Genomic DNA, 18839 nt, shown 5'->3' with positions numbered 1-18839 from the left:
TATACAAGTTTCAATGAATAGGGTTACTGTACAACACTCCGGAAAGAAATGTACATTAAACGGACACCTTAAAATAACACGATAACCATTCTAGTTTACGACCAGTGAAGCTTAAAATATATAGAAAAAAAATAATATAAAAATATGTAAGGTATGCGTTATAATTTATTGAAAAATTGTGGTAAACTTTTGATTTCCAATGTCCTGCTGCAATATTTCTGACAGATTTAATCAATAATAATCTTTTGTAAGCTAAATGACTTCATAAATAAATTAAAGTCCAAATTTTGGACATCTTCGGGATACTGGCCAATACAAAATCATTTTACGTTCCAATCTAGTATTATTATGTTTACAACACTTGTGAAAAGAATTTTTTTAACAAACACAATTTTTCTATATCTCTGAAACTGACAAGTTCTTACAAATAAAAAATGTTTTTTCCCTTTAATTTAGGATAATGGACATATAAGTTTTACATACAAAAATTTCAAACGGGGGGGGGGGGGGGGGGGGGGTTTTTCCTTGATTTTAGGATAATGGACATATATTAAGATTTACATACAAAAATTTCAAACGAAGGGCGCCGGCCCTGGATCCGCCTTTGTTTATTGAAAGCTTATTCTTGCAATGTACAACCGTTATTTAAAAATTAGAAATATCCAATACAGAGAACATCAGGAAACTTCTGATTATCATGTACAGAGACTGTGTAATATACGAAATATTTTTCTTCATTTGAACAACCCATATCAATTAACACTCTTTATTTATTCGTCACAACAAGCAAAATGTACAAATTCGCACATAAATTCGTATACAGCTTCTGTAATGTTGTACAGGTGTAGTTTTTCATACTTATTTAATATTTCACATTAAACATGTAATAAAGCCCTGCATGGATTTACTTATGGACGGAAAAACTCATAACTGTATTTTAATATACTGTAAGTGTGCCCACATAAAATTAATGTCCTGCCAAGTAAATTCGGATTACGAACCGTATAAGCAATTATAGGTTCACCCGAACCAGTAGGCATCTGAAATGTCTGTCAACCTTTATCTTTTTGCACATTGTCTCCAGTAAGTTCAGAGGAAGCAACGGTTGCTACCAGACAATCATGTTACATCGGTTAGAGTTCATCTTGCTAGTAGATTGATTTAGACCGGATGTAAGATTGATTCAGACCGGAAGTCCATCTCTCCCCACTATTTCTGTTGTTATTGAAGGACTTGAAGGAGAATTTGAAAATCCATAGTTGCCATTGCAAATGCTTTTCTGGCTTTCTAATCTCAGAAACGCGGTTCTATCATGTTGAAGTAAAGGTGTTGGAGTTCTTGGTTCGGATGTTGAATCTTGTTTTTTGAGAAATGGTGCAAACAAGCCGATCTCTCGCGACCTTGCAGCTTTTTCTCCAAGAGTTTTGAACTGTAAAGAAAGAGAAAGAATTAAGGAATTTATATGTCTTCAATACACAAAAAGCTACGATAAGTGATAAATCTTTAATAATTAATCTGAATTCCAGACAAAGATGAAGACCATTGCGGCGAAAGGAAGACATGAAACCATAAAACTTAAGCAACATAATGTAACATCTTTCGATTGTTAATTCTTGGAGAAAAAAAGACGATTTTGCACACGTTCATGCGGATATTAACCTTAAAGATTATAATATCTTGAACTTAGGATTTTTGAGATCTCTTTACATTAAGAGGATATAAACCCCTCTCTAGAATATGAGTATGTTACATACGAACATATAAGATTATTATATATAAGATAAATTGTATCTTAAGTTGAAGATTTCCGGACTTTCTATGAATTATAGGTTCCTGATCTTAGATTAGCCTATTTTTATTTTGTTATATAATAAAATTAGTTTAAAATAGTTTAAAAACTAAAAAATGATATATGCATATGAAACCTGCATGTGAAAGGCGATGTAATAAATGAATGTATTTAAAGATGAATGCCTTTAAGTTAGTAACAGCTTTCATCGCGAAACATTTTAAAGATAAACTTTGAATCAGATATATGCTGAATCAAAGAAAACTGTTTATGCTAAAATGTCAAGATAGATGCATTATCACACAACCACTGTTATTTTTCATTTTCTTTAAAAGCAATGACAACATTTTTTGACATACATTAGCTGTAACTGACAGTAACAAAAAGTCAAAATAAGATCTGAAAACACGTTTTTACAAATATTTTCTTTACTCGAAAACTTTTGCAATTTGATGCAAGAAAATTTCTAAAAATAAGACCTAGCTTCAGCAGTTTTGAAGGGAATATTTTAGCGCGCACATGCGCCCGTCGATCAGCTGTAACGTGTTTATATCTTTGTAATTAGGTTTCTTCAAACGCGAGAAAACATCTGTATAGCTTCTAAAAACCATTTGTCTTCATCACCATCCTTTTTTAACCCACAGATGAAGGCAAATAAGCTTTCCTATCATGCCATATTGATGCTGGATAACAGAAAAGCCCGACGAAATGTACAACATTTTACACCTGTTGCACAAGGAAGTTTCAAATAAATTTAATTTTGAATGAGAGTGACCAAAAAATTTATTAATAAGGTATTCAATGCTAATATCGTTTTCTTTTGCTTCGTCATTTTTTGAAATTAATTTAATTCTACATGTATTGGATGGGGGTACTCTTTGCAGACTGCTAGTATATCAAGTATCCTTCTAAAGATAAAATTAATTTCCTGGAAGTAAAAACACAAAAAACAATCCCTGAATCCAGCAATACACGGACAATAACACCAAGTTAATCACACAGACTTTCCACATCATTAGATGGAAGAAGCCTATAATCTACCTCAGACTGATAATCTCCTTAAGGTGTCTGCGAGGCACTCTGTGGTTTAGCAAGCTTCGAACGTGCCAAGGTCATTTGATCATACTAAACTTTATATTTTTTGAGTTGGAGGTAAACTTTACATGAATTGTACCTTAGACTAGTATTTTAACATCATTTTTTAATATGACGAGTGCTTATCATATATCATGAAGATTGTATTTGCGTGCTTACCACAAAAAGTCCAATGACGATGCCTAAAATTGAACCAGCTATGACGTCATGAGGGTGATGCTTGTGATCCTGGACACGGGTCACTGAAACCAGGATGGAGAACAAAAAGAAGCAGAGTTGAAGAAGAGGCTTCAAAGCGCGGGAAAACCAAAAGTAACATCGAACCTCAAAGTATAGCTGTTGGGAAGAAATGTAAAATATATCATATATTTTTCAAATGCACAATTTTAGTAAAACACACTATGTGACATGAGGTTTATCAAAGAGAGATTTTATAAATGTTACTCATGAACAAAATATTTATAAATGGGATAAACAAGTTAACTCATTTGTCCAGGAACATATAAATAAGAATCCCAATAGATCTATATGCGCAAGAGAAAAAATTCCACTTAAATACGAATCATGCCCCGTACATGAACAAAGTACAGCATGTCAGTATCAAAGTCAAATATTTGCGATGACAAGTCAACCCTCAACAAAATGCTTAACAGGAGGAGTTTATATAACACATATTAAACTAATTCCATTGAAGTAAAGTAAGGTTAAAAAGGAGGATTCAAATGATACTATGTCAAACTGTGTCACATTCCATCAAGTGTCAAGTGTTTTAAGTACGTGTTAGATTCAACAATGTTTAAGATACTGCCTCCGCGTGCATTTTTTGCCGATACTGGATATTGTTCATGCTCTATCATAAAATGCCCCACCCCCCAAAAAAAAAAAAAAGAAAAGAAAAAAGAAAAAATCAACAAAATCCAAACTGAACCCCACCCCCTAAAAAAATAGCCTTAAAAGTCACACGGATTACATTAATACAATATCTAAATAAATATATTCATGAAAGTTTTACATGATGTCTGTGGAATAGTATTATATTGCATATACATGTATATTTTGAATTTAACAGTTGATTGTGTCCTATACTGCGGTATAGACTTACAGATAAGTACACGGCTATATACATGGAGAATGCTGTGTGACCGGAAGGGAACGAGGTCCTACTCCGTCGTAGAATGGAGTCACTAAATTTTGTCTCCGTACAGGTATACTGAGTGATATATCTGGAGAGAAAAAAGAAATAAGATAATATTTTACATGTGTTTGATACTTGGAAAATTTTAGCACCATTAATGAAAAGAAAAATTAAATCATAACATTTTAAACTGCTTCATACATAACCTGGCCAAAGAGAATTAATTTCTGAATTTTCTTAAATTTTTCAAAATTATTTCTTTGGATAATTTAAGAAAAATTCGTAATTATTTCTCTTTAGCCAGATTATTCTGTATGCAGCAGTTTAAAATGTTATGATTTAAGCACAAATTGACCAGTTTGTTTCTAAAAAAAGGAATTTAAATTAAACATAAGCTCACCCCTGAGTGCAGTTAAATGCAGAATGGTTAGGTTTACAGACATCTAGAAAATGCGGTCTTAGTGCACCAACAGAATACTTCAAAGACTGCACAAATCCCATTGTGATGGCGATCCCAAATAGGGACACACATATAGACTTGATACAGATTACGAATTCTTGAGATTTCGTCAATGGCAGCCGAGATGACAGGTATCTGGGTACTTCAACAAGAATAACCTGAAAAGAGAACACATGGAGTTTTAGATCACATGCAAAAATGCAAATCAGGATTTATCTGCGTAAGGTAAGGCAAGATCTAGTATATATGTATTACAGATTTTTAATTAAAGTTACCAATTTATAATCTGAGTATCCTTTGATTTAGTATAACAATGAAGACAATTTACACTTGTAGAAAAGACAAATGTTTGTTTAAAGTCTTAATTCAGTGATGAAAGAAAGTTTGTTTTCTACCATTTTACATTTTTTTGCATTGCCCCCGTAGGAGCGTTCAAAAATTGCGCTAGCGGCCATGTTTCAGGCCACTGCGCGGGGTATTGGGTATAGTTTTCAACTAGCAATAACCACGCCTCGGATGAACCTCATTGGCTATGGTACCGCCACTGCGCAAAGCTAACTTTTATACTGGCTTTAGGTCTTTATATATCTTCCTTTAATCAACACCTTGTAGTGTGTAGAAGTTTTCCTTCATATTGATAAAAAGATCTCAAAGAAAATACTTTATCTGAATCATCAATGCGAAATAATGTGTATTGATAAAATTTGTTGAATGTAAGCAACATCTATAAACATAAAATTTTGGTCCGAAAAGCATAGAAAACTATTTATAGAACATGTAAATGATAAGGGAAATAACACTTTCGAAGAAATAGAAACCCATTCAATTTCTTTTGGGCAGTTATCAGCAAAATATAGTGATAGAGAACTCACCTATATGTGTTAAATATAATCAGTTGCTTGCCAAAAAAATGTTTCGAGTAGATTCCTCAAACTTTTTACATTTGATCTGAACCTAGACACTTTAATCCTTGAGATACATGTACATATAGGACACGGAAATCAGGGAATATTCAAGCTCAAAATTTATTTCCCTAAAATGAATATTAAATTTTACATGCATCAAAATCTATATTTCAAGCAAAATAAAAAAAAAAAATATATATATATATATATATATATATATATATGTATATATTAATCAATATAAGGAATGGCATTCAAGATCAAAAGCCTATCAAACCATACAAATCAGGGGCAGAGCTAACACGGACCTCTAAAACATATGAGGTGGGATCAGGTGCCATGGAGAGTAAGCATCCCCTGCCGATCGTGATTCGGTTCTCTGTAACGGATAACAATCCTTCCGTATACAGATATCAAGTTCATGATAAAAACTGATAATGCAGTTTTCTATTTTTTGGTTCGAAAAAGATTTTTAATTTATGCTACCTTCCAAGGCCTATTGTATTTTATTATTTAAAAAAATTGTTGGAATTGAGTAAAATTTAAAATTAAAGAAACCATCACGGATATTTACAGAAATCACGTTACCCAGAAAAAAACTCGTTAAACAATTTTAACATATATGACAAGAATGAAAGTTGTCTTCCTTAAATGTTAAATTGCCCCCGTAGGAGCGTTCAAAAATTGCGCTAGCGGTCATGTTTCAGACCACTGCGCGGGGTATTGGGTATAGTTTTCAACTAGCAATAACCACGCCTCGGATGAACCTCATTGGCTATGGTACCGCCACTGCGCAAAGCTAATGTGAAACTGATTCTAGTTCTTTAAATATTTTTGTTTGAACAGTATTTTGTAGTGTGCAGAAAGTATTCTTAAATGTTATATAAATAATCACACGAAAAATTGTCTTTGCATCATCAGTACGAAATAATGTGCTTTGTAATAAAAATTATCGAATGATTTCAATGTAATTTTTTTCTGTTCTTCTGCCTCGAAGAACCACTGAATCCATTAAAAGTGACTGTAACTTGATAAGGGGAATAACACTTTCAGATATCTAGAGTACAATTATCTATTTTTTGGACAGTTCTTAACGAAAGTATACTTAGTCTAACAGATAACTCACCTATGCGTCAGATTTAAACAGTCGTTTGACAAAATACACACAGTTACATCTAGATTTTCCTATAACTATTAATTTTATAATTCGGGGTTAAGGTTAGGGTAAGGGATTCACTTGATTTTGACTTTAGAATATATACTCCTAAAGTCACTTTTATCCTTGAGACACATCGGAATACCCAAGCTAAAAATTTATACTTATCAAGATATGTATATGTACGTTTGTTTGTATGTTATTTAACGTGCCTCTGCCCTCTCGATCGACAGTATTTCACTCATATGGAGATGTCACTATTTGCCGGTGGAGAGCTGCGAATATTGTCCTATATCCGACACTTAAGACCATTGAGTAGTGAGGGATCATTTTCGTGCCAGCTGGGACACGGGACCTTGGTTACGGTTTCATCCAAAGGACCGGTCTACAAGTCCCGTAGTTGAATTCGAATCGGCGACGTAATGCATGCATGTAACTAACTGATAACAAATATCTATCAGTTTTATGAATCTATTTGTAAATAAAATATATACATTTTAAAAATGTTTACCTTCAATATGAAATTGAAGAAAGTATTAAAACAGAGTTAGTGCTTTTTTCTGAGAGAGGATACAATATTTTTTTTATCTGAACATCGTACCAGATACTTTTTTTTATATTTTCTATCCCAGTTAGAAGTTCTGGCATATTTTTTTTAAAAACTCCTTCACAAATGGTCTTTTTTACCTTGGTTAATTACTATTTAATCTTCATCCAGAATATTTGTAAAGTCATAAGCAAGGAGAGTTTATCTACAGAGGATAACAAAATTAAGAATTTTCAAGCACATACCTCCTAGAAATTCGCTCTCTATAACACTCGATTTCTTTTCCAGACATTGCAAAAAGTGCATTTAATTGGCACCCAATAGAATTGAATCGCTTCCGAATATTGAAGTGTATGAAGCATACATGAAGAAGCTGTGGTTTTCAAACGTGCAGAAAGATATTTACACAGAACAGTTTGAACGGAAATTCAGATTGAAATTAAGTGTGGCCACTTTAATCTCTGATAAAAATCTCAACAAACCCTTTTAGTTTTTAACGTCAGCGTACTAAAGAGGCTTTACGTGCTTCAGGCTGTGTTCTTACCAGAATAAACGCCATTGTGAATCCAACACCCATAAGTACAGCATCGGAAATGGTGTCCTCGACATACGGGTACTTGATGGAATTGTCGTCACAGAAAAAACCACGCTTGAATGGCGGAATGCCTCCATTGTAGGACACAATAACCGGAACTCCCACTGCAAGGAAATACCACCTTAATTCTTTAAATTATATTAAAATGCAAGAATGTCACCTTAAATCATTCTTTAATTTTTAAAAGAACTGCTTGAAAAATGCTCAAACTTTATTATACTGTTTATATTGATGGAATCTTTGCTTACACATATTTATAGAAGTTATAATACATGTAGATATTATCAAACTTTATTCTAATTCTTGTTCTAAAAATGAAAATGTGATTGTCTAAAGATTTTTCAATTCTGTAGACAATCACATTTTCATATAAATTATTATAAAAATATTCCTTATAAAAATTGCAAGGGGTCTCCCTATTATATTGATACCTGCTTGGAGAAGTCAATACTTAATTACACTTGAATGTCATAAATTTGGAAATAATGTTTACCTACAAGGTGTACAATATATATCATTGAATGATACCCAAAGGGAATTAGGATGATTATGGAGGTTAGATGTGATTTTAGTTCTCAAGTTATAACTTAAGTTCTTTTATTTTTAAAAGAGCAAATCAATATTGATATATGTGCATGTAAAGAAAAAAAAAATCATGGTTTAAGAGAATTTAGAAATCATACTACCCATTAAACAAAGCTGTTCAGAAAATGACATCAGCAAAAAATACTTTGTTTGATTTGATTTGAACATATTTTATTGTTTAACACAAAAGGGTCAGAAACAAGTTCTTGCAACTTACAAGTTCTTCTCCTGGTGTTAGTAAAGTTGATGCAGTTAGTACAGTTGTCATAATAATAACATAATAAAGTGTATAATATTGACAAATAATATAAATAAATTGAAATGTTAATCAAATCTTCCAGATTCATTGATAAATTTATGAACTGCTGAAAATATAAGACAGTTCATATCATAAGATAGAGTGTCAGTACCCCATAACAACAGATGTGTGTCTATTAGAATCGATTCGTCTAGTTAAAAAAAGTTTGTCAAAAAGATTATTTCTTGCTCTTGCATATCTTTTACAAACAAAGAAAAAATTATATACATCCTCATTCTGACCACAAATACATTTGTTTGATTGTGTGTCTTTCCACATTACCCTTTTTTCTATTTTTACATGAAATTACTTTTTGTATCATTTATCTTTTACGTTTCTTTAGCAAAATTACAAGAATTTTGATGGTAACTTTTTTTTCATGTTTTTAAATGATGTTTCCTGTTGAATTTCCGCAGTATGAATTTTGATTTTGATTTAACACGAACCTTAATCGCGTTATTTATGATTCAAGACACACCAACAAAAATCATATTTCGTAATTCAAATGAAGCATATTGACTCTCGAGTGCACTCCATCGTGTGACTGAGGTTGGGTACTCGAAAACAATAATTAAAATTTGCATGAATTGTCAATATCGTTCACTTGAAAAAGATAACAGCAGAATGTTTAAAAAGAGCCTGATATGAATTCTGAAATATTTCACCGTGAAAATATCTGATAATGCTAACCTCACTAATTTTTTTTCAAAATTTGAAATAGATACATGGCTTTGCACGCTAAAATAATTAAGAAAATATATTAACATATTTTGACTTAGATGAAATAGATAAAAACTCAGCAGATAATCTGCTTAACCATGGAAAATGATGATTTAAGGATTCCATAGCTATAGATATTATTAAGATTTTCTTTGCATGTGTATCATTCATTTTTATGACATAAACTATTAACATTGTGGTAAACCCATGCAGAGAGCTATACAAAATCATATATCATTCATAAAACAAATGACATCCACAGGTGGGCATTGGTTGATGTGACTTTATAATCACCAAAGCGTACTTGTATAAATTACAATACTTATGTTTGTGCATACACAATTACGAATCTTAAGATTTCAGTTAAATTTCATGCTCTTTATCTCGAAAAAATAGAACAGTTCCCTTTTTAACGTATGACCTATTAAAACTAGATTTTAAGGAAGAAAAGATATAGTTTTTAGTAGCTTAATTAAATCACATGAAAATATATGTGCACATATTTGTTATGATTCATGTAATTGAAGTGCGTACTTATATTTACTCAGAGACGTGTTTATTTAGGTTTCCTGATTGTAAAAATAAAAAATTAGTTTACGTACAACATCCCTGTTTACATAAAATCTTTCCATACATCTGTAGAAATTTTAGCTGGATTTTGAACTAACTTCAGACAATCGTGCTTTAAGAACGTTGTTTTAATTAACAGTAATTAGCGTGTAATGCTAATGAAGATCCACGTGCACTAAATGCATTCATTAACATGGGAACCTTGTCTCTCCTGTGCTTGTTTACCTAGTTTCCCCCATACATCATTGTAATGAAAACATCGGTAATTCATTTGTAAGCCCAGGAATATCAACCCAAAAACGAATTCATTCTAGTTTCAATGCATTTATTCATTATTCAAATATTATACAATTACTTTAAAATAATCATTTGACTTTTGAAACGGTAAAAAGGAGATGCAGACTTTAATAGGTAAAATAAAAGCAATTAAAACTTCTAAACGCTTGCCGCTGTTATATCATTATCAATTACTAGCACGTGTGGTCGATAAAAACTACTGATTTTCTTCTTTAAACAAAAATTATCGATAAAAATTGATGGCGAAAGCTTTCAACGAGTTTTTGTTCATCATGTTTTTTGTAGATCACAGATCACATTCTGCCATTTTCTGACAGCTGCAAATGCCAGTTTCATTTAAAACAATATTACGTATATACAATTTTTAAAAAAAAATGACAGGCCATATACTATTATCGCCACATGAAACCTATTCAAACAATACATGTATAAAATTTTTATCTGTTAATTTGCCCTAGATTATAACACGTACCTTACATTAATGGTTAAAATTTGATTTAACAACAAATAATTACCTGCTAACAGTAAAATTAAATCCACTAAAATTTGAATGATTATTCTTAATCTCCCTTTCTCTTCTCTACACTTTCGATTGTCGTCTGTGTCTCGTGTCATCTTTTCCTACATATATTATTTCTGTAAATCCGTTGTCGTCTGCTGAATGATGCGATCTTTCATGTTTGATGAGGAGGAAACACTTTTATATAGTCATCGCGCGGTCATGGTTAACCTTCCGTTTTGCTGTGACGTCAAGGTCGTAGTTAGATGCTCATGTAAATCCGTTAACATCGAATGTATGTTAATAATAGTAAAGCCCACAAGCTCCGCCTGCAATGAATTTCAAAAACATAAAGTTTCACGACAGTATTTGCTCATTGAAATAATTATTATATTTACTTAAGAGGCGTAAACATCAAGGTTTATCATTTTATTGAATCAGAAACGTAGAGGGGGTTTGTTTTTCTACTGTTTTTATCAACAATCAATCTGTTACGCTAGACTATGGTCTTGAAAATCAGAAACACACCTTTCTGTTCCCTACCTGCAAGGGCGACGAAGTCAGGATTTTAATGTCGAACACTAAAATCTGATAATAAAATTAATGTATACTGACCGGAAAACCTGTTATCTTGGTCCTTTGCCAATTACAAAAATTTCTTAGAAAAATATTTACTTCTGAAAATATTTTCCTCGACTCCTTTTCGTGAGAGAAATAAAGTCAAATTTGAAAGGTTTAATATTGTTTGCGTTAAAGATATCTGTTAGAGTTTTGCCATTAGAACTGTGATTTAATAAAATTTTAAGTAGCAGATTCTGTAATTGTCTTCTTAATTTTCTGAGGCTTTGAAAAGCGTATTTTAAATTGTTTCGAAAGTAAAAATGCATGTACAAAAGGTTTTAGAATGCTTTTATGACAACATCAATGAAACAAAATTTAGAAAATTTATGTACCAATGTCACATGAAAACTAAAAATCTGAAGCTCCTACGAAGGTTGCAGCATTCTTACCTTCTAAGGAATAGATCCATACAGGAGCAAAAAATAAGTGTCCTGTATATAGGAAAAGGATGACCGAATTCCTGTGAAGGACAATTGATGAGGTCTTATCGGAATGATTTTGCACTTAGGTCACCCCAGTATGCGAGTGTGTCTTGTTTGCTCAATCCAACAATTATTGCACCTTTTAAGAAGCATAGAAATGGAAAAATGTGCTCTAGAAATGATGACATTGACAACTTTTACAGACTAAAATTTTGAATGATTTAGCATCTAATCGATCAATCTATAAAAAAAAAATTCAGAGATGCAGACGAGATTTTGAAGTATATTTAATTGCACATATAAACTATATTACATTTAAATATTTTTAGAGTTAAAAATTCTTGACCAAGATTCCAACGAAAGGGATGCATTCAATACTTCTTAGGATCAAACCATTCTGAGTATTACTGAAAATTACTTCTATGATAGTACGTTTTTCTTCATCCTCCAATCTATGAGAATCTAAAGAGCCTTGGAAAGAAACCTTGCAAAGATTTGTTAATCTGATTAAAGGTATCTTCAAAAAGATAGTAAAGCTCTCAAACTATGTGAGCCCAGTGGGGTCAGTGTTTGTTTCATTTACTCAAGCAAAGACTACCAGCCAATCCTGACTCTATTCCCCTGTTGCCGATTACTAAAGATACTGCTGCGGAATCTTTGAGATAAAATTATATTAAAACATGGAGCGCATCCAAGTTTTTAATTATATACATGTGTTCTCAAAAGCAGAACATTAATAAATTTTATTTAATTTTTTGATTCATATATCTTGCCAATTTGAATTCTGTTTTTGCCCCCATGATAGAATACTTGAGTCTGCTTTTTCCCCCGAAGAATTTTGGCAAAATGGTTGAGGTTAGAAAGTAGTACCACTTCCGTTACCTCTTCTAATCCGGTAAACAATCAGATCTTGGATTACTTCACGGAAGTGATGCAATCAAGCAAAATCGATAAACAATATGCTCCTTAGTTCTCCTGCCGAACGACTGGGTTTGTTTTTTGTTAAAAGCATGCAAAAAAAAAAAAAAAAAAAAATAAATAAATAAATAAATAAAATAAAATAACATCATATAAAAGTGTAATATTTCATTTATTAAAAGTAAATGATGTAAGAAATAAAATGCAAGAACATTGACAATTTTTGCTGCAGAAAGAAGAGACACACATGCTGTGATATCGATATGTATAGTTTCATATAAAATGATTATACCTCACAGCACTGCACGTGAATCAGAAGTAATTAAAGAAAGACACTTTAAAAAGACCATTATAAAACATTTCGCAAACACAGAGCTGCGTTAATATTGATTATTACTGTTTACGCAGCCCTTTTTCCGATAACCTAGAACGAAACAACGTTAAAAATTTTACACCTTAGCGCCAGAGTAGTTAGATAAAGCAGAATGTCTGCGAATTTTTATCTATGTATATTTCTCAAGTATCACCTTTTAACCCTTTTAAATCGTTCTTTGTTAATTTAATAGATTAAGTCATTGACTTTAATGTAAAACAAATAATGGTTTTCTTCGTAGGGTTAGAAATTCTGTTTTAAAGTGGTTTTGAAAATAATATAAATATAAACAAAATTGAAGTTTATTCAGCACAAAGTCATTTTCTAGAATAACCATGGATTCCTCAGGTTCAATTACAGATATTTTTTTTGCATTTTTAGCCGGGCTTATTGCTGACTGAATATAAATATAAACAAAATAAATGAAGTTTATTCAGCACAAAGTCATTTTATCTATAAAATAAACATGATGTAATGTTTAATTATTCGTGCATTAGCTGATTTTTGATGTGTTACCGTAGTTCTCTACACATACGAGGTAAAGCAGGAGAGCTGTTTTTTCTTTATTCAGCTGCAAGAAAGAAATCTTATGCAATTACAGCAAAGTCTTCCCTGAATAAATATGTAGATGTGCATTTATTTACTAAGTATGTTATTCTCATCTAAAACCGCGAATAATTTTATGAAATATGTGGAGATGACGAACAGTTATCAAACTCAAGAGTTCATTAAACAATACAAGATAGAAGCAGAGCAAACATTGGCCTCCAAAACATCAGAGGTGGGATCAGATGCCACGAAGGAGTGAGCATCCCCTGCCAACCGGTCACATCCGCCGTGTGCTCTTTGTCATAATCGGGAAATAATTGAAAAATCCATCAACATTAGATGGTTTTCCATCAATGCGATTTAAGCAAGAGTCATTTCTCCATGACCACCATATTGTAGGGCAACATTCATAGATCCCTTCATTATTCAACCAAGTTCAATTTGTTATAAACTGGCCACTGAGGTGAAGATAATACTGGTTTTGTTGTGAATATACATTTGTTATAGACTTTTTTATTCATAATTTCAATATTGTAAATATTTTTCCTCATATATTTCTTGCATGCATATTTAAAGTTGGTTGGTCCAGGGACCTATATACTGTATTAGTATATAGGTCCCTGGTTGGTCAGAGAGGAAAATTCACAACTCTGTCGACCTCTGTCAAGATGGTGGCCAAGGGGATAACTCCAAGGCGAAATAGGAAAGCTATCTATTCAGTGTGTATATAATGGCCTAACAATTAGTATGAAAAATGTCAGTCAGCATTTGACTTAAAGATAAACTGTAATTTGCTGACAAGGTCATTGTATCAACCATAGAACTTTTGAAATGATGACTTTAAACGAGACTGCTTATATTCTTGTTTCAGCAAACTGAAGAAACTGAAGAAAAAATGGGGAAAAAATCTCCATTTTCTCTAGAATGCATAAATGTATGCTTATTTTGAGCATCCAACGATTCCTAAAACAGGTGGTCTAGTATTTTAAGCTCTGTAATTTACGTTGAAAGAGAAATAAGATATTCAAGATAGCTATATTAAAGCTTTCGTACATGTATCTCCGTTTAATTTGTAGGACAAAAAGTTTCTTTCATGCAAATATTGCACCTGTTGTTGTATAATAAACAGAATATTTAATTCGTTAACGCTCACCTGAAAAAATTAATTTATTCCAATTTCTATAAAAAAAAATTACAAAGTACAGCTTATTATTAAACAAAAGCCTTGAAATAATCATTTGAATTTTGAAAACTTGTGTGGGGTTGAATTATACTTTGTAATTTCTCAATGAAAAACTATTGACGTGGTTTTCTGTTATAAAAAAGAAATAAACAAAATCAGCTGATTTTTGACAAGTGACATGATTTTTGGTGACACATAATTCTAAATAGGGAATGGCTGTCATTGTCAATCTGTGTAAACATTGTGTTCAAACTGTAAATCAAGTCTCCTATTTTACGACTTTTAACTTACTTTAAAGTTCATTTGTCAATTTGAAATAAGCTTTAACGAAATTTAGAAAAAAAATGAAAAAGGTAACTTTTCCCACCTTTTTTGGATCACAGTTCAGATTTTTCTAATTTAAACTTTATTCAGGCAATAAACCGGAAACAAACGTATGCTGAAACCAACCCATATGTCAAAACAATAAATCTCACCTACACGGTGTGGTTACCAGGTAATTGAAATATCATATGTATTGATAATTTGCTGTTACTCAGGCATGTAACTGAGTGCAGTAGAACATTGACAAAAGGATACACGAGGTGTGTATGGTCTGCCATGTCAGTAAAGTTCAGGTACAAAATGACTTCATTAAATTCAAACTGACAATTCTGGTAAGAAAAAAACGTTATGTCACATGAAATTCAGCTATCAAATTCGACGTTGTTTAATTGAGGAAGTTCAAACTTATTTTTAGTACCAGTAGCAACTTTAACAAAGAGGAAACTGTATTGTGGGCAATACAAGAGTGTAAGTACAGGGATGTTCAAGCCTCTTACCGATATTTGTTTAAAGTGCATAAAAGTTCTTAATATTATCCATAGTCTTAAAAGATTACGGTAGCTAGTTCAGTTAAACGCTTCACATTCTTTCATTGTAACCAGTACATTCAAACTCATCAGAAACTTATTTTATCGGTGCATCTCTTTGATAATTACTTTAGAGGAATTTTACATGTATTGTTCCCTCAATTTAAAATGATGGGTAATATGTCAAAACTAGGCCTTCTGCTACCTCGAGAAACCTTTTTCTCCCATTTCTGGGAGGCAATAGGCTTCAGAAAATATAATGGAACTGTAATTTTGTGATAGTGGCACGACTAGTGACATGCAAGTCCAGCACTGATTGATTTTTGATGAAATAATACTATGTTAAAAGGAACCTTAAATTACTATGTATTCAACAATCAGTGCCAAAGTTGGCACCCAAAAGAATGTGGTGTCAGTGTGCTCATGTCACTTGATTAGAAGGATTCTGAAGCTTGTCCAAGGATTTAAAATCCCGTGGATCTGTATCTTTTAAACAAAGCTTTGAAATAGAATCATAACTTTAAAATTATATATTGAGACATTACCAACATGTCATTGATGACACTTTTTTTTTACACCAAATGCTTTACAAGTACTACATGTATTTGTTATTATTTTTATAATGTAAAACGTTAATGTCATTAAATATATGTATATATCATGTTTTAAATTTTAATTTTTTTTATGAAGGTAAACTTTACAACATGGATTCTATTAAATATTTACCTCTGTCTAATATAAATTCAAACAAACAGCCTCATTATTGCCCTTGCTTAAGGATATCCTTTTAGAATGGTGTAATAAAAAAATGATAATAAAACTCTTGTAATTTGTACATGTAATTAGATAAAAAAAAATAACAAAAAGCATAAAAAAAATGCACGACTTTCACGGCTTTTTTTCTCAAATATATACTTCAATTTACAGGCATTAAAGATTGGGTTGTTTACCTTTTTTGTTGGTCTTAGCATGTCATTGCAAATTATCTCCAATCCCACTTTCACATTAACACCCCACTTTCAATTTGCATGAGATTCGTTTGCGTGGCGCAGTGGTTGGAGATCAAGTTTTCCAACAAGAGTTCACGAAGTAAGGAGTCAAATCCCACTGGGACGTAGAGACTGGTCCTTTGGATGAGGCCGTATAAACCGAGGCCCCATGTTTTTTATCAATTAACAGTATTTGCTGGCACATAAAAAGATTTCACTGCTCAAAGGCCCATGAGTGCCGAGCACATGGACAAAATTTGTAGCCCTCCACCAAAAATTCAAGTGGTGGCGTCTCCATATGAGTGAAAAATTAAAACATTACAAGAGGGACATTAAACAACATACAATCAATCAATCAATCAATTTGCATCCGACGCTTATGCCAAAACCCTTGTAATTAGATTTTTAAAAAACCCATCAAAATGCACGACTTTTCGATTTCTCAGGATATATTTAACTCTAAACTTTAAATTGTTATTATAGACACCTGTTTCTTCAATAAAAGTGGAACTCGTAAATCTTCTTAACATATCATTGCAAAATTATCTTGTTTAAATCATTCCAATTGCACACAAGCACTCCAAAGTTGATTTCAAAAGGATGAATTAAATATATGTTTGACAACATATTATGTAATTTTTGGAGATCAAGTTTTCCAACAACTATCAGAATTCCAAATGGTACCGAATTTTCCCCCGTTTTAGCAGACCTATGAAGCAGAAATTATTCAAGAAATTCTACATATTAAAAAAAGGTGTTTCTTGCTTGGCCTTCAAGTCAACATTAGATTAGGTATAGATCGATGACTTTTTATCAACTAACAATATTCATTCATTAAATAGGTATATCCATTTGAACATTTTTGAAGATTTGAAGATTTCGCATAGTCTGACACATCTGTTCTGTAAATGATATTTTACTAGAAAAAGATGTTAATATGGTAAGTTGATAATTAATGATCAACGTGACATTTTATCTATCAACTTCCTTTTTTTATGTAACGATTTATTCGAGCTCAAAAGTCCATAAAACATTATAAAATTGGAGCGGAGCAGACACGGACCTCCAAAACATCAGAGATGGCATCAGGTGCCATGGAGGAGTGAGCATCCCTTGCCGAGCAGTCACAACCGCCCTGTGCTCCTTGTCATGATCGAAATAACGAAAAAAAATCGTGGACAATTCAGTGTGTAATCAGTGGACTAACAATCAGTATGAAAAAGTCAGTCAGCATTTGACTTAATGATAAATTGTACTAATTTTGCTGACAAGGTCATTGAATCGACCACAAAACTTATGAAATGATGACTTTAAACGAGACTGCTGATATTCTTGTTTCATCAACTTGTTTGCCATGGGAATTCCAGTAGATTGTTGGAAGACCAGATTTAAAAGAACCACGTAGATGTTGTCAATCAGAAACTCGAACACCTTTTTAAAATCATATTTAGAGTACTTGTGTGATCAACATGCAAGGATGTCAATAGCCTCGATTAAAGTAAGCTTTTCATAAATGCTTTGGGTGAAACAATGACCTCGTCAACAAATACCATCTATAATTGCGTCAAATGTTGACGTCAGATTTTAATACAAGTCATTTAAAATTATTCACACACCTTTTACTTCACAGATTTTCCCCTTTGTTTGATCATAAGGAGCCAACGGCGAGTGTGAATGGTCAACAGTGGATATTCACTCCTCCATGGTATCCACGATGTCCATATGTGTTGGCTTCCAATTTGTATTGTTTCATTAATTAAACTTCTGAGCTTGATCACCGTTCGTTGCTTCTCTATTTCATTGTCATCATTCCTGTTACAAAATGAGTGTTGATATTTAAGAAAGAGGTAGCAATACACTAGTGTTATAGGGAAGGCATTTAAGACACATTTTCTTAAAGAAACCACAGAGCGCAAGCAGATTTACATACTGGTATCAGATAACTCAGATACTATAGCACACTAACTAGTAGCGCTCTATGTTTTTCAAAGTGAATAAAAACTAAAATTTGGTTTATTAGAATCAAATGAAGAAATAAGCGAAAATGACTTTGATAAGTTTCCCTCTTGTGGTCTCTTTGTTGACTTTGACTCTAAGAATACAACTCATACAGCATGGTATACATAACAAGAAATACTCTGTTGCAACCTAGAGCAGTGCTTGAAGACAATGAGCATATACACCAGTTAATTTACCACATTAAATTCGTTGCCTCTATGAATGTTTTGCACTTGGAAAGCTTGGATATCTGATTTGAAATTTTCTTTCTAATCCTTACAAAT

The 18839-nt window shown here is 32.2% G+C and overlaps 1 protein-coding gene and 2 non-coding genes across 3 annotated transcripts; all 3 read right to left on the bottom strand.

Moving 5' to 3' along the window:
- Positions 1–752: 752 nt before the first annotated feature.
- On the bottom strand, positions 753–10983 carry LOC134264231 (phospholipid phosphatase 3-like). The gene is made up of 6 exons (XM_062746530.1): positions 10668–10983; positions 7632–7786; positions 4420–4637; positions 3987–4107; positions 3044–3220; positions 753–1429 (listed from the first exon to the last, which is right to left on the bottom strand). Exons 1-6 carry the CDS (start codon positions 10765–10767, stop codon positions 1184–1186), a joined length of 1017 nt encoding a protein of 338 aa, XP_062602514.1. The 5' UTR covers positions 10768–10983; the 3' UTR covers positions 753–1183.
- Positions 4897–5035, bottom strand: LOC134264236 (U4 spliceosomal RNA). Its single transcript, XR_009991476.1, has one exon. It is a non-coding gene; the product is annotated as a U4 spliceosomal RNA (small nuclear RNA).
- Positions 6047–6185, bottom strand: LOC134264237 (U4 spliceosomal RNA). The gene has a single exon (XR_009991477.1). It is a non-coding gene; the product is annotated as a U4 spliceosomal RNA (small nuclear RNA).
- Positions 10984–18839: the final 7856 nt, after the last annotated feature.

Source organism: Saccostrea cucullata, unplaced genomic scaffold, assembly GCF_032062105.1.
Source record: "Saccostrea cucullata isolate Sc308-1 unplaced genomic scaffold, CSIRO_AGI_Scuc_v1 ctg954, whole genome shotgun sequence".
Lineage (NCBI taxonomy): Eukaryota > Metazoa > Mollusca > Bivalvia > Ostreida > Ostreidae > Saccostrea > Saccostrea cuccullata.
This window is presented reverse-complemented; position numbering and strand designations above follow the sequence as displayed.